The sequence below is a fragment of the Dermochelys coriacea genome, chromosome 6 (genome assembly GCF_009764565.3).
Source record: "Dermochelys coriacea isolate rDerCor1 chromosome 6, rDerCor1.pri.v4, whole genome shotgun sequence".
In the NCBI taxonomy this organism is placed as follows: Eukaryota; Metazoa; Chordata; order Testudines; family Dermochelyidae; genus Dermochelys; species Dermochelys coriacea.
The window spans coordinates 107,949,481-107,972,881 of NC_050073.1; the positions used below are offsets into that span (position 1 = coordinate 107,949,481).

The 23,401-nt window shown below is 46.1% G+C and overlaps 1 protein-coding gene across 3 annotated transcripts in view; it reads left to right on the forward strand.

Moving 5' to 3' along the window:
- RCOR1 (REST corepressor 1) overlaps positions 1 to 23,401 on the forward strand; it is a 135,028-nt gene that overhangs the window by 74,169 nt on the left and 37,458 nt on the right. For all 3 annotated transcript variants that reach the window (XM_038406611.2, XM_038406610.2, XM_038406612.2), the window contains one exon: positions 9,191 to 9,243. In XM_038406611.2, the coding sequence (XP_038262539.1) occupies positions 9,191 to 9,243 (53 nt within the window). The remainder of the gene's footprint in view (positions 1 to 9,190; positions 9,244 to 23,401) is intronic.

Below are 23,401 nucleotides of genomic sequence, written 5' to 3' on the forward strand. Positions count from 1 at the left end.
TGTTCAGAGCAAAGATGAATGAGTCTCTCCACTCGTTGAACGTCTCCTAAATCACACTTAGTTTGCCAGATACCTACATACCTGCAACCACTAGAAAATCCAGTGAGCTGTAATTCGGATGACCAGTCCTGCCTGCCTTTTATCATCAGCTGCAGTACGAATAGCCATGCAAGCATCAAAGCACGCATAGAAAGGGTGCATAGGGTCAATCGTATTTCACTTCCCAACCACCAATTTCAAAACTGGCATTTTTGACTGGGCTTTTGAAAGCAGAGCTGCCTTTTTCACTTACAAATTCAGACACTTACCTTTTTGGAAACTGATTTTTTTGGCACAATAAGGTAATTCCTTATTGACTGGCTGATCCACTCTTAGTGCCATATGCTGCTTAACTTTGCGGGTATGAGAAGAGGTGATGGGACATTCCTAGGTTGATGCCTAGAGTCTTTGTACAAGGACTGCAACACTTTGAATGAATTGCTTTCCATTCTGCTGCCCATAATTAGGGAATACCAAATTATTTTTCAGACTAGTGAGATCCTGGTGAAGGAAAAAGGTATAAGAACCACATCCTGGATCAGACTAATGGCTTACTTAATCCAGTATCCTCACCCAAATAGTACCTGAAACCATACATAATCTTAAGGAGAAATACTGAGGTTCTTTAACTGCAAATACTTCTTGACACTTACCCTAGGCCTAGTCTACACTAGAAAAACGTTGGTAGTATGGGATATACTGACAAATCCTTCTAGTGTAGACTTAGTTATATTGGCAACAAAATGTTCTTACCCAGGGGTTCTCAGACTTTTGTGACTCCTTTTACACAGCAAGCCTCTGAGTGTGACCCCCCCTTATACATTAAAAACATTTTATTTTTATATATATATATATATATATATATATATATATATATATATATATATATATATATTAAAAAACACCATTATAAATGCTGGAAGCAAAGTGGGATTTGGGGTGGAGGCTGAGAGCTCGTGACCCCCTGAGGGGTCCCGACCCCCAGTTTGAGAACCCCTATTCTTACCATTGTAGCGTATGCTGGTTTGGTGAGTGGCATAAGCTATATTTCCTTCTCTTGCAGCTGTCTTGTGACGATACATACATTAAAGATTGTGATGCATTTTGAGACCTACTGATGAAAAACACTATATAAGAGAGGTATATATTCTGGCAAAAACACTTTTGCACCTATAACTGTGTCTACATCAGAGTTTTTACTACTACAACAGTGTTAAAGTCATACCCCTCACGGCCACTGCTGTACCAGTAAAAGTTTGTAATGTGAATGTACCCCTATATATATATATATATATATATATATATATATATATATATATATATATATATATATACACACACGCCAAAAAATACTATATTAAAGGAAAAAATAGCAAATGAATGGCTAAGTTGTGCAATTAACAGGTATTTGTATTGGTTAGCTTTTTAGTGAGCATCAATTAGAAACATAAAAGGCAGTTTGGGCAGTGTGGCCTCCTTCAGTTACATGGTACCTGAAGTTAAGTAGATACTAGCGAAAACTCTGGAACTCAAAGAACTCTGAAAACATTATTGATGTTTTAAAACCACAAAAAATGTCCCTTCACATGTCTACTCTACAATCAGAGGTCGGACTGCAGCACGTGTAGACATACCTCGGTTAGCTCGGGTACCAACAGCAGTGAAGCTGCAGCAACGCGGACTTTGCTGTGGGCAAGCTACTCGAGTAGGTACCTAGAATCTTTGGTAGGCTTGTGCACCCCCGCTGAAGTCTCCGTGGCTGTGGCTTCATTGCTGTTGATATTTACGCTAGCTAAATTAAAGCAAATTTAGGAATGTCTGTACATGCTGCAATCACACCTCTATTTGCAAAGTAGACATGCCCTCCATAGCTCAGGGCTTGTCTAAGCAGTGTTTTGTACTGCTATAGCTAGCTTAGTTTTAAGCCCTGTCTATGCTAGAGAAGTTTTGCTGGCATAGCTATACCAGCAAACTCTGAGTGGAGATGCAGTTTTTGCCGTTATAAAAATTCTTTTGCTGGTATAGTATTAATCAGTTTTCCGAGACATAAGCTATAACAGCAGAAGACATACTATGCTTGTGTAAATTGGGTCTACGCTAGAAACTTAGACAGGCGTTGCTATGTCAGTGGGGGAAAAAAATCACCCCTAACCAACATAGCTATGTCGGTATGAATATAAAACTTGGACCAAGCGTTAGAAACCGATATGGCTGAAACTGGACAACTCCCTAGGGAGGATGCAGTTATACCAGTATAAAGGTGCTTAAAGCAGTCCAAAACCTGTGTGTAGACCAGCCCTCATCACTCTTGTGACATCAGTCATGACTTTACTCGTTTCACTTATCAGTCTTCTAGGGCAGAGAGAATCCTTTAATTTAAATAAAGTATGGGATTGGGTCATTTTGGGGGATAAAATATTTTACTCCTGCTGGAATTCTGTGCCACTGCACAGTGCAGAATTTGCGCAGAATTAATGTCCCCTACAGAATTTTATTTTTTCACACAGAGCTTGTGATTTCCACCAAAATGCTTCCTTTTTCCGGTTTTGTGTGTTTCAGATGTATTTGTTACATACAGTGGAACCCTGATTATCCAGTTTAACTGGAACTGGGGCCAGATTGGATAACCAAAAATCTGGATAAACTGGAAAATGGGTGGAGGGGTTCCCACTGTCACCCCCAGCCACCCAGGACTGACAGTGGGAGCCTCAGCTGACCTACATTTCCTCAGTCATTTTTGTTGCCTGTATGGTTACATATGTAATTGCTGACAGGTATTTTGAATAAATTACCAAAATATAGAAACTGTCATGATTACGTAGTATTATTTTGACAAATAAAATACACAGAATTTTGCAGAATTTAAAACTGTTATTCACAGAATTTTTAATTTTTTGGAGCAGAATTCCCCCAGGAGTAGTCTTTTTCAGGACTTCTTTAGACCAATCCTTTTTATTGATATTCCTCCCTTTTTTTTTTTTTGCTTGTCTCTTCTAAACTTTTCTGTTTCCCTTTTTAAAATGTTTTGTGGCCACAAGGTGGCATAATTGCTTTACTAATGGTCTGTGCTACAGTTTGGCCGGTACTGGGAGACGCAGCAATGCTGTGGTTCATTTTTATAGCAAAGGTTTTTTTGTTTTTTTGTTTTTTCATGTTTCCATCACATTTTCGAGTTGAAAATTTATTTATTTTGTGTATGAATGATCCACATTTGATTTATTATACAAAATTGATTTATTCTGCATCTTTTTGGTGGAGGAGGAAAAAATCTACAGCTACAATCAAAATCTTACACATTCAAACATTGATCAAACAGTAGGAAGCACACTACAGCAGACTGCTAAGACTGCTGCTGTGTCCTCATTTCACCCTGTTCTCTCAGGGTATTACATCACGTAGTAGGCAAAGTGTTCAGAATCTCCTGCAGTACCTCAGTAAAAAGGGTGAATTGAGGTTACAGTCGCAGCTCTACCTCTGCATTCTCTTTGCTTTCTCCAGGTTTTCTCTCTCCTGCAAACCCTGTCTGGGGTCCATGGTTCTTCTAGGCATGAAGTGGCATTTGTGAAGCTGTCAGGAAGCAAATATTTATTCTGGGGACAATTCCACAGAAATATGTGCTCTATAGAGTGTTTTATATTTGATGGAATGTGCCCAGGAAAAAGCTGCTTCCAAGCATTTCCTATCTTTCAGATAATAGACCCCTAAATAAACATTCCTTTGTTATGTATTTAAAATAATTCAAATCTTTGGTCTTAGAGTTGGGACTGTAATGAGGAGCAGTGCAGCTATTTATTCCTATTCCCTTCTTTCTAGCAGCTAACAAAGTCTCCTTTAGTGCCTGTGCATTACTGAATAACACCCACAGGACTTAGGCAGCTAGCCAGCTAAAAGCCAGGACATGCAGTATAGGTGGAGGTAGGGTTTCCAATGAGATTAAGGGACAAATGCACTGGTGGGAAACCCAGCAAGTATCCTCTCTCTCTCCAGATGCTGGAGGACTGTCGCTTCCCTTTCTCTCCTTCCCCACTGATGCTGGGTTGGGTGCAACCTGTCCATTTCCTTCAGTGGGTGCCCTAACAGCTCCCACTTGCACTGGAGAGAGGTGATTAGCAAGTGTCTAAATGTTACCTACTTCTTTCTGCCTGCAGCATACAGGCAGAGCAGGGTGCCATTAGCAGGAGCATTTTGCTCTTCCAGCCTTTTATGCCTGACCATCTTCCTGGGAGGTGGAGGGAAGAGAGACGCATTGGGCATGGATAGCTGCAGACAGAGGATCTTTGGGTAAGCACATGCTTCCCACCCTGTGTGCTGGCCAGAGCAGAACATTTTGAGGGGAGTGAGTTTGCTCTTATGCACCTGCCAAGCACAAAACCCGTGAAAGGAGGAAACTTCTTAAAGATGTACAGGAATCTTCCTTTTGCACGATCTGGTTTCTAATAGCAACAAGGGCCCTCATAAGAATCAGACAATTCATTTGTCACATAACTGTCATTTCTTAAGCATCATTGTCTTTGGCATGGTCCACACTGGAAAGTCTTGCTGGCATAGTTATGTCAGTTAGGCCAGTGGCTCTCAACCTTTCCTGACTACTGTACCCCTTTCAGGAGTCTGATTTATCTGGTGTACCCCCAAATTTCACCTCACTTAAACTACTTGATTACAAAATCAGACATAAAAATATAAGTGTAACAGCACACTATTACTGAAAAAATGATTATTCTCATTTGTACTATATAATTATAAATCATTTGGAATATAAATATTCTACTTACATTTCAGTGTATAGTATGTAGAGCAGTATAAACAAGTAATTGTCTATCTGAAATTTTAGTTTGTACTGGCTTTGCTCATGCTTTTTACGTAGCCTGTTGTAAAACTAGGCAAATATCTAGATAAATTGAGTACCCCCTGGAAGCCCTCTGCATACCCCCCAGGATCCATGTGAGCCTGGTTGAGAACCACTGAGTTATGCCATGTCTACACTACAGAATTCTCGACCTAACTTATGTCTGCATAAAGCCACTGCAGGTATTAAATCGCTTGTGTGTGTGCACACTTGAGTCCTTGTGTCTGTGGTGCGTGTCCTCACCAGGAGTGCTTGTATCAATTGTATTGCCAGTGTGGGACATTGTGGGACAGTTCCTGAAAGCCAGTAACAGTTGACATAAGCAACACAGTGTTTACACTGACACTGCGTTGACCCAATTACATTGACCATGCCTCTACGCTACTCAGGAAGGTGGTGTTACTAAATAGGCGTAGAGAGGCACTTATGTCTGGGGGAGCCAAATTTAAGCGAAGACCCTTCCACAGCTAGGTCGACACAAGGCAGCTTATGTCGATCTAACCCTGTAGTATACCCAGGCCTTAGGAGTGTGAACCTGTCCCTGCAACAGATATAGTTGTGCTGGCAGAAGCCCTAATACAGACACAGGGTAGGTCTACACTTAAAATACTACATCGGCACAGCTGCACCAATGCAGCGGTGCCGTTGTAACGCCTTAATGAAAATGCTCTGTGCCGAGGGGGAAAGAGTTCTCCCATCAGCATAGTTAATCCGCCTTTCTGAGAGGCTTCCTGAGAAGCCCTCCTGCTGACATAGCACTGTCTACATTGGGGGTTAGGTCCAGTATAATTATGTCACTCGGGTGTGAAAGTCTGTACTGTAGACCAAACCACAGTTATACTGGCAAAAAGGCAATGTGCTAGTGTAGCCTAGGCTATGTCTACACTGGAAATGCTACAGTGGCACAGCTGCAGCGAAAACAGGTTCCATTGCTGTAGTAGATCCATCTCTGAGAGGTGGTAGGTAGCTAGGTCAATGGAAGAACTCTGTTGACCCAGTGCTGCCTATGCTGGAGCTTAGGTTGGATTAACTATGTCTCTTAGGGGGGTGAGTTTTTTCATAGGCTTGAGTGATTAGCTAGGTTGACCTAACTTTATAGTAGTCTGTCTACGTGTCAATCAGAGGTCTGACTGCCACATGTGTAGACAACATACCTGAACTAGTTTTAGGACTTTTCTTTGCTGAGAACTTACATTGGCAGAGCGATGTCCTTCAAGGGTGTGAGAAGTCCCCCTGAGAGATGTAGCTATGTCAACCTAACCCGAAGTGTAGACAGTACTAGGTCACTGGAAGAATTCTTCTGTCGACCTAGCTATTCCGTCTCGGGGAGGTGGAGTGCCTGCGCTGACAGGAGAACCTTTCAGTCAGTGTAGGTAGTGTCAGTGCTACAGAGGCGCCACTGCAGCAATTGAAGTGTAGACATACCCTCAACCTCGCTAATTTGGGTACCAAAGCTAGTTCAGGTATGTCTACACATGCTGTAGTCACACCATGATTGTGGTGTAGGCACGCTCTTAAACACAATAGACTAGATTCCTCCTTGTTGTAACCACTCAGGTCACTGGGGTTACACTAGAAAGGAGTGTGGTGCAGTAGTTCTATAAAGAAACCACTAGAATGTGCCTGCACTGTTTTTACAGCACAGTTTGTATTCAGCAAACTTCTGTTAGTCAGGTTGCTTACATACCAACATGAGCCAGCAGATTTTTCACATTCATACACACACCCCTCACCTAAAGTCTTCCCTTCCTGGGAAGTCATGCAGCAGGAGAGTTAATCTCTCATGTAGCTAGGGAGAGTTCCATGGTGGGCTTTCCATCTCAAGATGGAGACTGTGGGACCTGGATTCTGTATTGAATGAGGAGAGCACTGGTGAGATGGGTTCAGAGGGGTCTGCACTGCTAAGCAGAGGAGCTCCTATGCTTTGTACCGTTGAAGCTTTTTCAGGGCGAGTGGCTTAAATCCCAAGGAGGAGTTACAGTAATTGAGCTTGGAGGTCACAAATGCCTAGATCACTGTGGGCAGGTCCAAGTCTTCCAGAATGGTGTGAAATTTTGTGACAAGGCCAAGCTGGAAGTGTGTATGTTTTGTGTGGCATATGTGGGTCTCAGCTGTAGCAATTCAAGTATCTAGTAATGTTGAGTTGAGTCTAAAAGGATTCAATGAGTGACTCAAGTCCATAAGCAATAGCATGGCCCTACTTAATGCAAAAGGTAATACTTACAGGATAGGAGCAAAAAATCTAGAATTGCCCAACACCTCTGAACCCTCAAAGTGTGAGCTCCAAAGAAAGAGTGAGCTAATACTTAGAAGAGGAATGGCTGGCAGCATGAACTAAGTGGCCTCATTAGCTGCTTGCAACTTCCTGGTTTATTGACACAATAGATTATCTCCCCCCCACCCCCGCCCTTTCAGTATATGAAAGTTGCTATTCTACTGTTTGTTTTTTCTCTCCTCTTCCTCCCTTCCCTTTGTCCTTCTTCCCTGGCACACACGCGCATGTACGCGCACATTTACCCACACACCCACACCCACACTCTGTGCCTCCTGTCCAGCATCCTGGTGTGATGCCCCTAGCAATTTGCTTCACCACATACCGAGTTCCTCTATAAAGTGATGATGTTCTATTAATGTTGCTATTGCTATAATGACCCCTCTTCCTGTCCTTTTTAGTTAGGTTTATAGAAAAGACCTTAATGAATGGTTTAAAAAAATGTGTGTTTTAATTGCTGTAGCTGTTAAAATGTTAATTTATTAGAAGGGAGAGCTCTTTAAATCTCCAAGGAGAAGAAATTAAAGATAAAAATGGTAAAATAATATCTGGATCTATAGATCTTTTCTCACTCAAAGAGCCAGTTAATGCTGCAATCCTTTACCCAAGTGATTGGCGTTCCCAAGAGCTTAGTACTGTCTCTAGAACTTAATTGTTTTTGCTGGGCCTTAAGGCAAAGTACTTAATGAATCGCTTATAAAATATCTACATTAAGAAAAGTTAAGGGTGCATAGTCAAACACTCAAGCTGGGAAACATCCTAATTAAGGTTTCCTGTGTAACCCTAATTCTGCCCACTTGTGTGCTTGGATTGCGATACACTCTTTAATGGGATGTGATCACAAAATTTCCACAGGACTCCTCTGTCATTCTGGGGACAGGATGGATGGTACTTGGGGAATGATGCAACTGTACAGTTCCTGTACAGTTTTTCAGTTTGTGGCCTCATGCTTTATTTACTGCACCCCATCCAAGCTGCACTGAATATGGAACTGTTTGTTTTCTCATGGGCTTTTCCAATGCACTCATCACTATAGTAACCAGCTGCTTCACAAAGATTAATGAAATTATTTTTACAGTGCCCATGAGAGTTTTTAGAAAGGTATTGTCCCAATTTTACAGATGGGGAGCTGAGACATGGATATCTAGGCCAAAATTAAGGGTCTACTAATATTGGGTGCCCCATTAAAGATACTTAAGCTTGAGATATAGCTATAGATATATTTTCCCCTTCTTCAAAAGCTGCTCAGCCCTCTCCATTCTTGTTAATTTCACTTGAAGAGCTCAGCATATCTGAAAGGCAGACCTTAGGTGTCCCAAGATGAGCATCCAGAAAACAAGGAACCAACAGTTAGTTGATGATTTTTGAAGATTTTTGAGTTAAGTAATTTGTCCAGCAAGTAAAAAGCTTGTGACACAGCCAAAGAGAACAGGATTCAGGCAGGCGCGTACCCTTTCTCTTTTTGCAGTCCCCTTGCCACTTTTACCATTCACCTTTTAACTTCAGCTGCAAATCACAATAGTCCTATAAACAACTACCTGATTTACCATCCATCCTATTCATGAAATGAAGCACGAGTCCTTTGTGGTTATTAAAACAAACAAATGGTGATTGTCCCTAAAGACTGCATATTGTGATGCATGAGCAAAGGGACAGAATTAAGTTATTTGAGCAAGACTAAATTAAATATCTTTGCTGGTTGAAATCCTCAACTGTTTCTGGCCATGAAGAATGCAGTCTTACGGACTGATTCTTGCAACAGCCTAATGGAAAAGAATTAGAACAGGATACCATGTGGTTCTTTTTTGTTGCTTGCATGTTTTTTAAATATAACTAACTCTTTCCCCAAGTTCTCTACAGGGGATGTGAAGTCCGTTACTGGGCAATAAGTGAATAATATGGGTAATAAGTAACCATTAGCCTCCTCCCTGTTTAGACTCAAAGGAGCTGAATTTTATATCCTCTGTTGAAGACTAGAAAGTGGGGCAAGGCCCATGTGCGAAATGTCTTCAGGACCTATTTTTATTTTTCAGTGGATGAATACATTGCCATTGCTAAAGAGAAACATGGATACAACATGGAACAGGTAACAAAAACGATTATTTGCATTTCTGTATTTAAACTGACCTTTTTTTTCCAGTAGGTACTAGAATCTGATTTAAAGCAAACTGCCACACTGCAAACTTTCTTCCTTCCATTCATCCAGCATAGTAATACATTTCTTTTCTGAGGACATGCAGTTCATCCTAATTTATTAGTGATAGTCACTAAAACACCCAAATTTCAGTGTTTTGATGCAAACTTCCCATTGATTTTCAGAGGTATTTGGCCTTGTATTGCAGTCTGATCTATATCTATGTTGGTAAAATTCTGGTCTCATTGCAGCCTTTAACTCAACTTCACTCAAGGCTCTCCTTTACTTGAGTGAGGCCCAGATTTTACTCTGGCTTTTTCTGTCTCCTCCTTAAGGTGCATCTCGACAAACACTTGGATAGCTGGGTAGCTTCATGCATCTGAGAAGTTCTGAATTAAGTGGGACATCTCATGTGCATTAAATTATGTTGTGGGGAGGAGGGATGGGTTTTGCTGGTTTATTATATTGGGAATAAAGGTATTGTCTCTACTGGAGGACTTTGACTTGAGAATTAGAGAAATTATGTCCTTGCAAGAGCAATGGGACTGAAGGGTGAGTGATTAAGAGGGGAAGAGATTTTAGTCAGATGATCAAACCCTCATTTTTGTGTTAGCCATTGAAAGTGTAGGTCTTAAACATTCTTGAGAAGAGACATCTTAAAGTTCTTCTTCGAGTATTTGCTCATGTGCATTCCACAGTAGGTGTGTGTGCACACCACGTGCACCGGTCCTAGAAGTTTTTCCCTTAGCAGTACCCGTAAGGGGGGAGCACCTCTGCGACCCCTGGAGTGGCGCCTCTATATCGCACTATAAGGGGGACCGCGAGCTCCCCCCACCCTCGATTCCTTCTTGCCGCTAGTGAAGGTGTGTCGGAACTTCTTGCTCCAGGGTTGCTGCAGCCTTTCCAGTTGATCTTAGTGGTACCTTTAGCTAGTTGTTAGTAACTCGTGGAAAGTAGTTTCTCAGTTGTTAGAGTGGGCACAGGGCATGTTCCGTGCCCCAGGCTTAAAGTCGTGTGACTCCTGTTGCCGCTCCATGCCAAGGAGTGATCTGCATGCTGAGTGTCTCCGCTGCTTGGGCGAAACTCACGTGAGTGAATGCTGTAAGATCTGCAGGTCTTTCAAGCTGCAAACTAAGAAGGAGAGAGATGTCGGGCTTCACGCTCTTCTTATGGAATTGGTGCTTACTCCATGCCGGTATGCTGTGTGGACTCGGCACCGGGCGCAGCATCGTCGGTGCACAGCGAAGCGCCCGCCACCAGTCGGCACTGTTCCCCTTCCAAGAAACGAAGGAAGAGCTCGACTTCGCAGCGGCGCTGAGAGAAGGAAGGGGGAGAGGCTGGTCCTGCGTTGGGCAGCCCTCTGTCTTCCCCCCCCCCCCCCCGGCTCGAAACCTCTGACTTGCGCTGAGTGGAGTAGCCCGGCAGCGCCGACACGCGACTCTCCCGCAGTCAGGATGCCATCGATGCCGGAGGCTCTACAGGCCGCATGTGACATTCTGAGCTTGCCGGTGCCCGGGGCGCCACTGGGGGCAGGCCCCCGGTCCCGAGGCAAACCACCACTGGGTGCTCGACAGGCCTCCCCAGCACAGCGCACTCACTCTGAAGACCGTTCTCTGTTTCTTTTGGTACGCAGCAACTGGTCCACCCGCAGCTCGCATCCACCGCCCTCAACGCCAACCAGGGTTCCATCCGGGCAGGAGTCCCCGGGTCCAACTACGCCACGCAGCAGCGGACGCAGGCACCAAGATAGGCGTTGAAGGCGCTCCTCTTCATGATGCAGCTATTGTAGCTGGTCTCGGCGCAACCGAAGTTGACGCTCCCAGTCGAGCTCCCGCTCTGTCAGGCGTCGTACACGGGGCTCCTGCCGCGTGTCACCAGTACCGCAGCTCCAGGCGCCGAAGTGAGTCTCGGGACAGTACTTCCGGCGGGTACCGGTCCTCGACGTCGATGTCCCAGTCCCGTGGAAGACAGCATCGTAGGCACCACTGCTCCCACCGCTCCTATGGTACTGTTTGGTCAGTGGTGGCCTCAGCACCCAGCCCGCCCCTCGCTGGGCTGTACTGCTCAGCCAGACCAGATAGTGCCACCAGGCCCACAGCATGGACAGTGGCAAGGGGCCCCATGGCAGGGACAATGGTGTCAATGGGCACGGTGGCTGACGATGCCTACCCAGGTGTGGACCCGCTCGGTGGCTGGGGCGTCCGAGGCCCTGTTGGCCTCGCTATCTAGGCAGAGGGGGACAAGATGACGGGTCATGAGTCGTCAGCCCCACACCCAGACTCCAACCTGAGGGTTGATCCCCTGGCACCGGCTGAGGCCTACAGCCACATGCCGGCCTCTTCTTCTGAATCTGATGACACCATTATGGCACCACCACCCGCTGCTCCACAGGAAGGCTTCAGGGCGCATCAAGTCCTGATAAAGCGGGTGGCATCGAACCTCCAGCTGCAGGCCGAGGAGATGGAGGGCCTGTCTGATTCCCTCTTTAATGTACTGTCCCACTCGGTGTCGGGCCGTGTGGCTTTACCCCTTCACCAAGGTGTAGCCAACATCTTCAACGCCTTGGAGATGGCCTATGGCTAGCTCCTGCCCCTCTGGCCCCGATTTCCACAAAGGCTGAGAGGAAGTATTTTGTGCCGGCCAAGAACCACTCTCACCTGGCACCCAACTCTCTAGTGGTGGAATCTGTGAACCACCGGGAGCGGAAGGGCCAGCCTGCGCCCACCCCCCAAGAATAAAGACGCCAGGAGACTAGACTCCTTTTTGGTAGAAAACTTTACTCCTCTTAGAGTTTCCAGCTCAGGGTGGCCAACCATCAGGCCTTATGAGCTGATATGATTTTAATTTATGGGAGTCCCTGCCAAAGTTCGAGCCACTCCTCCCAGAGCAGGATAGGAAGGACTTTAAGGCATTGGTGGACAAGGGGGTGACGGCAGCCAAAGCTGCCCTGAAGGCAGCGGCGGAGACGGCGGCTCGCTCGATGGCCTCCGCGATCTCCATGCTCAGGGCATCGTGGCTCCTCTTGTCCGGGCTTTCTGCAAAGGCCCAGTACCTCGCGCAGGACTTCCTGTTCGACAGGAAAGCCCTGTTTCCCAAACAGGCGGACGGCACGGGACAGGCTACATGGGATGAAAGACTCTCGCACCACCCTGCAGACCTTGGGCCAATACGTCCCTCCGGCTAAGGACAAGGCCAAACCACAGACGTTGGCTCACCCTGCACAGAGCAGATAGGAGCCCCTTACACGAGGCCGAGAGACCAAAAGCGCAGGCCTCAACGAAACTCCTGCTCTGCCCCACAGCCCGGGCCCTCTAAGGGCAAGAGGCAGGGAAAGAGGTGGTTTTGACTGTTTGCAGGGGGGGGCACTGGGGTAGTTGCCATGGAAACCCCCACTAATAAAGTGTGTTTTGTCTGCCTTCCGTGGGGAATGGTCACGAATAACCTCGGACCGCTGGATCCTCAGCACCATTTCCAAGGACTACATGTTGCAGTTCAGTTCACCCCCACCCAACCACCCCCCGTCCCTGGTGGGCTGGGGGACACAGAGCATGTTCATCTCCTAAGTCAGGAGGTGGAACTACTACTACTCCTGGGGGCGATGGAGAAAGTGCTAGTAGAATTCCAGGGCAGGGGCTTCTACTCCTGATATTTCCTGATACCAAAGGCAAAAGGAGGTCTCAGGCCCATCCAGATCTGAGGAATCTCAATCGGTTTATGGTCCGCTCCAAGTTCCACATGGTATCCCTGGCTTCTGTTATCCCCTTGCTGGACCCGGGGGACTGGTACGCGGCCCTGGACTTTCAGGACGCATATTTCCACATCCATATTTTCGAAGGGCACAGGCGCTTCCTCAGTTTCCTGATGGGGCCCGACCACTACCAGTTCACGGTTCTCCCATTTGGCCTATCCACGGCTCCCAGGCTGTTCACAAAGTGTATAGCAACCTACCTCAGATGAGAAGGGGTCCAGATGTTCCCATATCTGGGCGATTGGCTTCTCAAGGGCAACTCACGGTCTCAGGTAAGGGCCCGTGTGCATCTGCTCCTGTCTACATGCACCAATCTTGGTCCGTTAGTAAACGAAAACAAAATCAACACTGGTCCCGGTGCAGCGCATAGAATTCATAGGGGCACTACGGGACTCCTTAAGGGCCACAGCCTCTCTCCCAGTGGCCAGGTTCATAATCCTCAAAGGTCTCATCGCTTCTGTCACGACTTTTCTGGTGACAACAGCAAGGGCTTTCCTTCAGATCCTGGGACACATGGCGGTGTGCATGTATGTGGTCTGCAACGCCAGGCTCCAAATGAGGCCCCTCCAGGTATGGCTAGCCTCCCACTTCTCCCAGGCACGGGACGGCCTGGACAAGGCCCTCACGGTACCGACCCTGATAATTGCCTCCCTACAATGGTGGTCCTCCCCGGGAAACATGCTCCAAGGGGCTCTTTTCTGGGAGACGGCCCTCTCAATAGACCTGAAAAAAGAAAAGGAATACTTGTGGCACCTTAGAGACTAACAAATTTATTAGAGCATAAGCTTTCGTGAGCTACAGCTCACTTCATTGGATGCATTTGGTGGAAAAACAGAGGGGAGATTGATATACACACACAGAGAACATGAAACAATGGGTTTATCATACACACTGTAAGGAGAGTGATCACTTAAGATAAGCCAGCAGCGGGGGGGGGGAATGAAAACCTTTCATGGTGACAAGCAAGGTGGGCTATTTCCAGCAGTTAACAAGAATATCTGAGGAACAGTGGGGGGGAGAAATAACATGGGGAAATAGTTTTACTTTGTGTAATGACTCATCCATTCCCAGTCTCTATTCAAGCCTAAGTTGATTGTATCCAGTTTGCAAATAAATTCCAATTCAGCAGTCTCTCGTTGGAGTCTGTTTTTGAAGCTTTTTTGTTGAAGGATAGCCACTCTTAGGTCTGTAATCGAGTGACCAGAGGGATTGAAGTGTTCTCCAACTGGTTTTTGAATGTTATAATTCTTGACGTCTGATTTGTGTCCATTCATTCTTTCACGTAGAGACTGTCCAGTTTGACCAATGTACATGGTAGAGGGGCATTGCTGGCACATGAATACAGACTAACACGGCTGCTACTCTGAAACCTGTCATTATGCAAGGCACTGAATTTAGCCGTATAGAGTGGAAATCTGTCAACTTCATGAAAAAACTCGTACAGATACAGACAGACATCATCTTCCTCTCCAAATGCAAACAGATGGACATCATACCGAAAGGACTGAAGGTCAAAAATCCATTACAATCTACATACCACACAGACTATGCTGACAGCTTGTGCCACACACTCTCAAAGAAACTGCGGAACCACCTGATCAACATCCTCTACAGCAAACAGGGAAAGATTAAGAATGAGCTCTCAAAACTGGATACTCTCATAAAGAACCAACCTTCCACACAAACTTCCTTGTGGCTGGACTTTACAAAAACTAGATAAGCCATTTACAACACACACTTTGCTTCTCTACAAAAGAAAAAGGACACTAAGCTATCTAAACTACTACATGCCACAAGGGGCCACAACAGTGGTTCCCATAACCCACCCAGCAATATTGTTACTCTATCCAAGTATACTCTTAGCCCAGCAGAAGAATCTGTCCTATCTCGGGGCTTCTCCTTTTGCCCCTCCACCCCCACGAACATGATACAGTTCTGTGGTGACCTAGAATCCTATTTTCGACGTCTCCGACTCAAGGAATATTTCCAACACACTTCTGACCAACGTATTAACCCACAGAGACCTTCCTACCAACACTACAAAAAGAAGGATTCTGGGTGGACTCCTCCTGAAGGTCGAAACAGCAGCCTGGACTTCTACATAGAGTGCTTCCGCCGACATGCACAAGCTGAAATTGTGGAAAAGCAGCATCGCTTACCCCATAACCTCAGCCATGCAGAACACAATGCCATCCACAGCCTCAGAAACAATTCTGACATCATAATCAAAAAGGCTGACAAAGGAGGTGCTGTCGTCATCATGAATAGGTCGGAGTATGAACAAGAGGCTACTAGGCAGCTCTCCAAACCACTTTCTACAAGCCATTACCCTCTGATCCCACTGAGAGTTACCAAAAGAAACTACAGCATTTGCTCAAGAAACTCCTGAAAAAGCACAAGAACAAATCCGCACAGACACACCCCTAGAACCCCGACCTGGGGTATTCTATCTGCTACCCAAGATCCATAAACCTAGAAATCCTGGACACCCCATCATCTCAAGCATTGGCACCCTGACAGCAGGATTGTCTGGCTATGTAGACTCCCTCCTCAGGCCCTACATTACCAGCACTCCCAACTATCTTTGAGACACCACTGACTTCCTGAGGAAACTACAGTCCATTGGTGATCTTCTTAAAAACACCATCCTAGCCACTATGGATGTAGAAGCCCTCTACACCAACATTCCACACAAAGATGGGCTACAAGCCGTCAGGAACAGTATCCCCGATAATGTCACAGCTAACTTGGTGGCTGAACTTTGTGACTTTGTCCTCACCCATAACTATTTACATTTGGAGACAATGTATACCTTCAAGTCAGCGGCACTGCGATGGTTACCCGCATGGCCCCACAGTATGCCAACATTTTTATGGCTGACTTAGAACAACGCTTCCTCAGCTCTCGTCTCCTAATGCCCCTACTCTACTTGTGCTACATTGATGACATCTTCATCATCTGGACCCATGGAAAAGAAGCCCTTGAGGAATTCCACCATGATTTCAACAATTTCGATCCCACCATCAACCTCAGCCTGGACCAGTCCACACAAGAGATCCACTTCCTGGACACTACGGTGCTAATAAGCGATGGTCACATAAACACCACCCTATATCGGAAACCTACTGACCGCTATTCCTACCTACATGCCTCTAGCTTTCATCCAGATCATACCACACGATCCATTGTCTACAGCCAAGCTCTACGATATAACCGCATTTGCTCCAACCCCTCAGACTGAGACAAACACCTACAAGATCTCTATCATGCATTCCTACAACTACAATACCCACCTGCTGAAGTGAAGAAACAGATTGACAGAGCCAGAAGAGTACCCAGAAGTCACCTACTACAGGACAGGCCCAACAAAGAAAATAACAGAACGCCACTAGCCATCACCTTCAGCCCCCAACTAAAACCTCTCCAACGCATCATCAAGGATCTACAACCTATCCTGAAGGATGACCCATCACTCTCACAGATCTTGGGAGACAGGCCAGTCCTTGCTTACAGACAGCCCCCCAATCTGAAGCAAATACTCACCAGCAACCACACACAACACAACAGAACCACCAACCCAGGAACCTATCCTTGCAACAAAGCCCGTTGCCAACTGTGTCCACATATCTATTCAGGGGACACCATCATAGGGCCTAATCACATCAACCACACTATCAGAGGCTCGTTCACCTGCGCATCTACCAATGTGATATATGCCATCATGTGCCAGCAATGCCCTCTACCATGTACATTGGTCAAACTGGACAGTCTCTACGTAAAAGAATGCATGGACACAAATCAGATGTCAAGAATTATAACATTCAAAAACCAGTTGGAGAACACTTCAATCTCTCTGGTCACTCGATCACAGACCTAAGAGGTGGCTATCTTTCAACAAAAAAGCTTCAAAAACAGACTCCAACGAGAGACTGCTGAATTGGAATTAATTTGCAAACTGGATACAATTAACTTAGGCTTGAATAGAGACTGGGAATGAATGAATCATTACACAAAGTAAAACTATTTCCCCATGTTATTTCTCCCCCCCAACCCCCCCACCCCCTACTGTTCCTCAGATATTCTTGTTAACTGCTGGAAATAGCCTACCTTGCTTGTCACCATGAAAGGTTTTCCTCCTTTCCCCCCCTGCTGCTGGTGATGGCTTATCTTAAGTGATCACTCTCCTTACAGTTTTCAGAGTAGCAGCCGTGTTAGTCTGTATTCGCAAAAAGAAAAGGAGCACTTGTGGCACCTTAGAGACTACTATTAGTCTCTAAGGTGCCACAAGTGCTCCTTTTCTTTTTGCGAATACAGACTAATACGGCTGCTACTCTGAAACCTGTCAATAGACCTGGTGTCTGATGTGTCAGACTTGAGCTGGGGAGCCCACATAGGGAACATGCAAACCCAAGGGATGTGGTCAACCTTGGACATATCCCTCCATATAAATGTCGGGGAGCTCAGAGCGATACGGTTGGCGTGTGTGGCTTTCATCATGCAGCTTCACGGCAAGGTGGTCAGAGTCCTTACGGCAACACCGCCGCCATGTTCTACATCAACAGGCAAGGTGGGGCACAGTCCTCAGCCCTGTGCCGGGAAGCCCTGAGCCTATGGGAATTCTGTACAGCTCACGACATTTCCCTGAGGTCTTTCCACCTACCGGGTGCTCGCAATACACAGGCCAATCGCCTCAGCAGGGTTTTCCTCCCCCATTATGAGTGGTCGCTCCACTCGGAGGTCACTCACCGGCTCTTTCGAGAGTGGGGAATTCCCCATGTGGACCTGTTCGCAACCCGCCAGAACTGGCATTGCCCCCAGTTTTGTTCCGGGGGTGGGGGGGGAGCAGTTGGGAAGGGATGCGATCTCAGATGCCTTCCTCCTCAAGTGGTGTTCTATGCTTTTCCACCCTTTCCCCTTATAGGCAACTTTCTAGAAAAAGTGAAAGCAGACAAGGCACGTATCATCCTTATCGCCCCAGCCTGGCCCCGTCAACACTGGTACGGGACCCTACTGGACCTGTTGGTGGCCCCTCAGAGGAGGTTTCCGCTTCGCTCAGACCTCCTCTCCCAGAATGGAGTCTGCCTCCTTCATCCCAATCTGGCCGCTCTCCACTTGACAGCGTGGCTGCTCAGTGGCAAGGTGAGGAGGAGAGGAGGTGTTCTGAGAAAGTCAGGCGGATCCTCCTGGAAAGTAGGAAGCTGTCCACACAACAGATGTACCTGGTGAAGTGGTCCAGATTTTCCAGGTGGGCGGGGGAGCAGGGAGTTTCGTCATCGTCCGCACCGCTCCAGTTTATCCTTGAGTACTTCCTGTCCCTTAGGACCCAACGGCTGGCACCCGCCTTTGTCAGAGTACACTTGGTGGCTATATTGGCCTTCCACCCGCCAGTGGAAGGGCACTTGGTCTTCTCCCATAATATGACCTCCCACTTCCTGAGAGGCCTTGACCGTTCATTCCCATGTGCTAGACCCCCTGTACCACAATGGGACCTAGACCTGGTGGTGTTCTGCCTCACGGGGCCTCCCTTTAAGCCCTTGGTCACGTGTTCCTGGTCTCGCCTCTCCTGGAAGGTAGCCTTCCTTGTAGCAATCACGTCAGCCCGACGTATCTCAGAGCTCAGGGCCTTGACCTCGGAACCCCCATATACGGTCTTCCACAAGGATAAGGTCCAACTTCGCCCATGTCCTGCATTCCTCCCGAAGGTGGTCTCCGCCTTCCATATGGAACCAGGACATCTTCCTTCTCGTGCTCTGTCTCAAGCCCCATTCCTCCAATGAGGAACGCCGCCTCCACACTCTGTGAGCAGGGCACTGGCCTTCTACCTGGATCGGACTAAACCGCTCCGTAAATCCTCGCAACTCTTCGTTGCTTCGGCCGAGCGTATGAAGGGGAAGCCTATTTCCACCCAGCGCCTTTCTCACTGGATCACCTCGTACATACGCATGTGCTATGATCTGGCAGGGGTTTCCCCGCCACCAATCGTCAGGGCACACTCAACGAGGGCTCAGGCCTCGTCAGCTGCCTATGTAGCCTGTGTCCCTATCCAGGATATCTGTAGGGCTGCCACCTGGTCTTCAGTACAAATGTTCACTGCACACTATGCGATCGTCTCCCAAACTAGAATGATGCCGGGTTCAGCAGAGCAGTACTGCGTCCCAGGAACTCGTGAACTCCTACCCACCTCCAACAGATGTAGCTTGGAATACACATGAGCAATCACTCGAAGAAGAGAAGACAGTTACCTGTTCCGTAAATGGTGGTCTTCGAGATGTGTTGCTCATATCTATTCCACATCCCACCCTTCTTCCCCTTTGTCAGAGTTGTCTGGCAAGAAGGAACCGAGGATAGCGGGAGCTCGCGGCCTCCCTTACAGCGCGATAGAGTTGCCACTCCAGGGGTCATAGTGGTGCTCCCCCCCCCCATGGGTACAACTAAGGGAAAAACTTCCAGCACCGGTGCATGTGGCGCGTACGCACACCTACTGTGGAATAGACATGAGCAAGACATCTCGAAGAACGCCAGTTACGGAACAGGTAACTGTCTTTTTCAGCATCCCTGTTGCTAAGGTGTGAGAAACCATACAATACATGTGCTCTGAGCTGTCCAGCAGATGCTCCAGCAAAACCAGGGAAGATCAGAAATGACAATCATGATATTTCTAGGACCAAAAATAATAATAATTAATAATAAAACCCCTTAAAGCAGTGAATAGCCACAAGCCTAATTCTTCCCTTTTTTTTAAACACAGATAACCTTTAAGGTTGAGATAGGTGTGTTGTTTTAATATGTGAAGTCATGAATGACTTCTTCAAAAAAGGTTTCAGAGTAGCAGCCGTGTTAGTCTGTGTCTGCAAAAAGAGAAGGAGGACTTGTGGCACCTTAGAGATTAACAAATTTATTTGAGCATGTATCCAATGAAGTGAGCTGTAGCTCACGAAAGCTTATGCTCAAATAAATTTGTTAGTCTCTGAGGTGCCACAAGTCCTCCTTTTCTTTTTCCTCAAAAAACTAAGCCCCACCTATTTGAGTGACCTTCTATTCGATTTTAGTCGAAAGGTGAATGTTTTTGGAAAGTGAAAACTGATCAGACTTTGTTTAAAATTAAAAAACTTATAAAACTGAGGTGCAGCCAGCTGCCAGGTCTGAAGCTTTAAACATTGAAGACACACTTTTGTTTTTAGACAACTCTCGCAACGTCTAAAGTTTGAAAACATGTCTTCTCCTTGAACAGAAGGATTTTTGTGGCTGTGATGCTGTGACCAGAAGGGAGAGTGGGATGGGAACATCTGGTTAAGGGGAGGGAGGAAGGAGAAAAGTATGTGTTTGTGCTACTGAGCTCTCTGGATTGTGGCATGACAACTCACTGAACTGTGTAACTATATGCTTGAATGATCAGTACCACCTGGCACTTTCTAAGCTCTCCGTGTTATCCCACTGTTCACTTGTCATGATTTGAGCCTATGATCAGCAAGGCTGGTGGCAATTGAACATTCGCTGTCAGGTTTACAGTGATCTGTGAAATGAGCTGATGGACTCTGTCCAGTTGCCTTCCCATTATCCTACTAAATGGATTTGTCCTATCCCCAGCCATTTCTTCTTGTTACTTAGATCTCATTCTGATCTCTCACGGGGAGGGGCAGATTATCCCACGTCTGCCTACAGTGGGATTCTTACCCCTTTCACTGAAGTATCTGGTACTGGCCACTATCAGAAACAGAATGCTAGAATAGGGGGATCTTGGGTCTGATCCAATATGGCAATTAATAGACTTCAACGAGAAACTGCAGAACTGAAATTAATTTGCAAACTGGACACCATCAAATTAGGCCTGAATAGAGACTGGGAGTGGATAAGTCACTACAGAAACTAAATCAATTTGTTAGCCTCTAAGGTGCCACAAGTACCCCTCCTTGTTTTTACAAAAACTAATTTCACGTTGCTAAATACTCACACCTTCTTGTCAACTGTTTCAAATGGGCCACCTTGTTTACACTGTCCTCATTAACAGTACAAATGTGATTTCCACTCCTTCTTGTCAACTGTTGAGAATTGCCTACTTCCAACTTAAATTGAATTGGCTCATTAGCACTGACCCCCCACTTGGTAAGGTAAATCCCATCTTTTCATTTGCTATGTATTTATACCTCCCTACTGTATGTTCCACTCCATGCGTCTGATGAAGTGGGTTTTAGCCCACGAAAGCTTATGCCCAAATAAATTGGTTAGTCTCTAAAGTGCCACAAGGACTTCTCATTATTTTTGCTGATACAGACTAACACGGCTACCCTCTGAATCCTATGTTCCTGTTTCTCCATAATGAATTGTCTTGGGGTGGTAAAAATGGAAGAGAACCTTCCACTGTTCTTCCTTTGCAGGACAGCATATGCCCCAAAGACTTAGGTGGTCCTAGAATTTGAAAACCAAGTACTGCTAGGAAATACACAGAATGTCCTTCCAGGATGGTTATTTTATGCAAATAGTCCTACTAATCCAATGTTATAGAAATTCTATTTTTGAAATTGGCCTTCCTCAGGAAAAAATTGCAAAACCATGGACACTTCCCCTTTCAGATTGACGTTAGACATGAGATCCTTTGGAGGGAGGAGGAGAAGAGTGAGAATTTTGAGGGAACCGTTCAAGCCTAGACAACCTGCTTTAGGACTTTTGCCTCTGGCTCTGAACTTATTAGGTGGTGGCAAGCATTTGACCGTGTGTGTGCACGCGCACACACTGCTGGGAGCCACTCCTCGAGGGCTCAGGACACTATAGCAGGTGGCAGCCTAGAAGATCCCAAGTGTCGGGTGAGCCAAAGAAGCAATGACCTTGCAAAGCTTGCTCCCTCCCAGGCACAGGGCAGCAGAGGAGGAGATAGCAATTGCCTTGAGGATCCTGCCCTCCATCACTTGCAGAGACACAGGTGCCAGCTTGTTGATGGAGTAGTAGGGAGCAGGTTTCTCTGGAAGGGTGAATGGGACTCTTGCTTAAAGCTCAGCTGTCTGCTGGGCTTCATATCCAGCTGGCTGCATTTGTTCTGTATGGAACTTGTCTGCTCTAGCCCTCTCCTTCTCTCCCTTGCTTGCAGCAGGGTTCTGTGTCCACAGCTAAATAGATACCTGGGGTGGGGGGAAGGGCAGGGGCAAGTAAAGTTGTTTCCTAGGGAAGAGGGATGGGTAGAAGAACTTTTGAATTGGTAAATCCCCGTGGGCACTATTGCTAGTGGTGTAAAAGTAGCTTGTATGTAAAATGTCTTCCTTCTATAAACAATATCTGTTTAAAAAAATATTGTAAGTGTTAAGAGCCTGACCTATTTAAAAAAAAAAATTAAAAAAAAAATCACACTTGTGTTCCATGCCCTTTGTCAGAGGTTGGTGTCTGGGCCAACTTCCCCTCTTTAAGAACATTTACCACTTTTGCCCATTCAACAGATCTCCTCTTTGTGTAATGTATTTCTGCACTAATGTCCAGCTTGTGTTGCTTCACACAGGGATATTTGGGGAGGTGCCCAGGTGAGACTGAGTCTGATATTAAAAAAGAAGAAACCATAACGCTTGTAAAATCTTCCATGTGCCTCTATACTAGCTAGTTAAGCTCTCCCCTCCCAACTGTCTAGTCGTAATTTTTATAATTCACGTGACATCTTCAAAACCGTGGCATGTTAAGACTCTTCTGGTTCTGTATCATAATGAAGGGGAAGAAATCTAGATATTTAGCAGGGAGAGTCTAGTTTCATGAGGAAGAGATCTGGGGTGAGGCAAGCATTTAGTCATATAGTTGCAGAATCTACTGGAGCGAGAACTTTGTGCCCAGAAAGGAACTGTTTTTTTGCATAGCAAAGTGGGATGGGGAAACCCCAGTTTCAAAGGTAGCACTGTCGGTCTGAATGGACTGGGTGAAACTACTAGATGGGGGGATTTATGGTGGCAGAACCAGAGTCAACTTTGCATATGTCAAACAGGTAATATTTTAGTCAGCGGATCGGGGATCGTTTTCACTTAACAGCAGTTCTGAAACAAGTTGAAAATTTTTATTTTAAATATTTGTAGCATGTTAGGGTCAGGCCCTTCTGAAATGACTCTGGGGAGGCTAACTGCACCAAAAATAATCACTCCATCGGAGTGGAAGGTCAGAATGCCCTTTTGCCATCCACTTCCGGAAGGTGGTAGATTTTGAGTGAACACCTCTTAGAGGGCTCACTAGGGAAAGCATTCATTTGTGCCAGGGCGAACTGTTTGTCTAATTCAGTTTTCTGAACTGGAGACTCAGAGTTGCAACTGAAGGAGATGAAGTTAGGGGGAATAAATGATAGTCCCCTTCCAAATGATACTGAGCTATGCCCCTGCTTTGTCAGGGGGTGCGCAATCA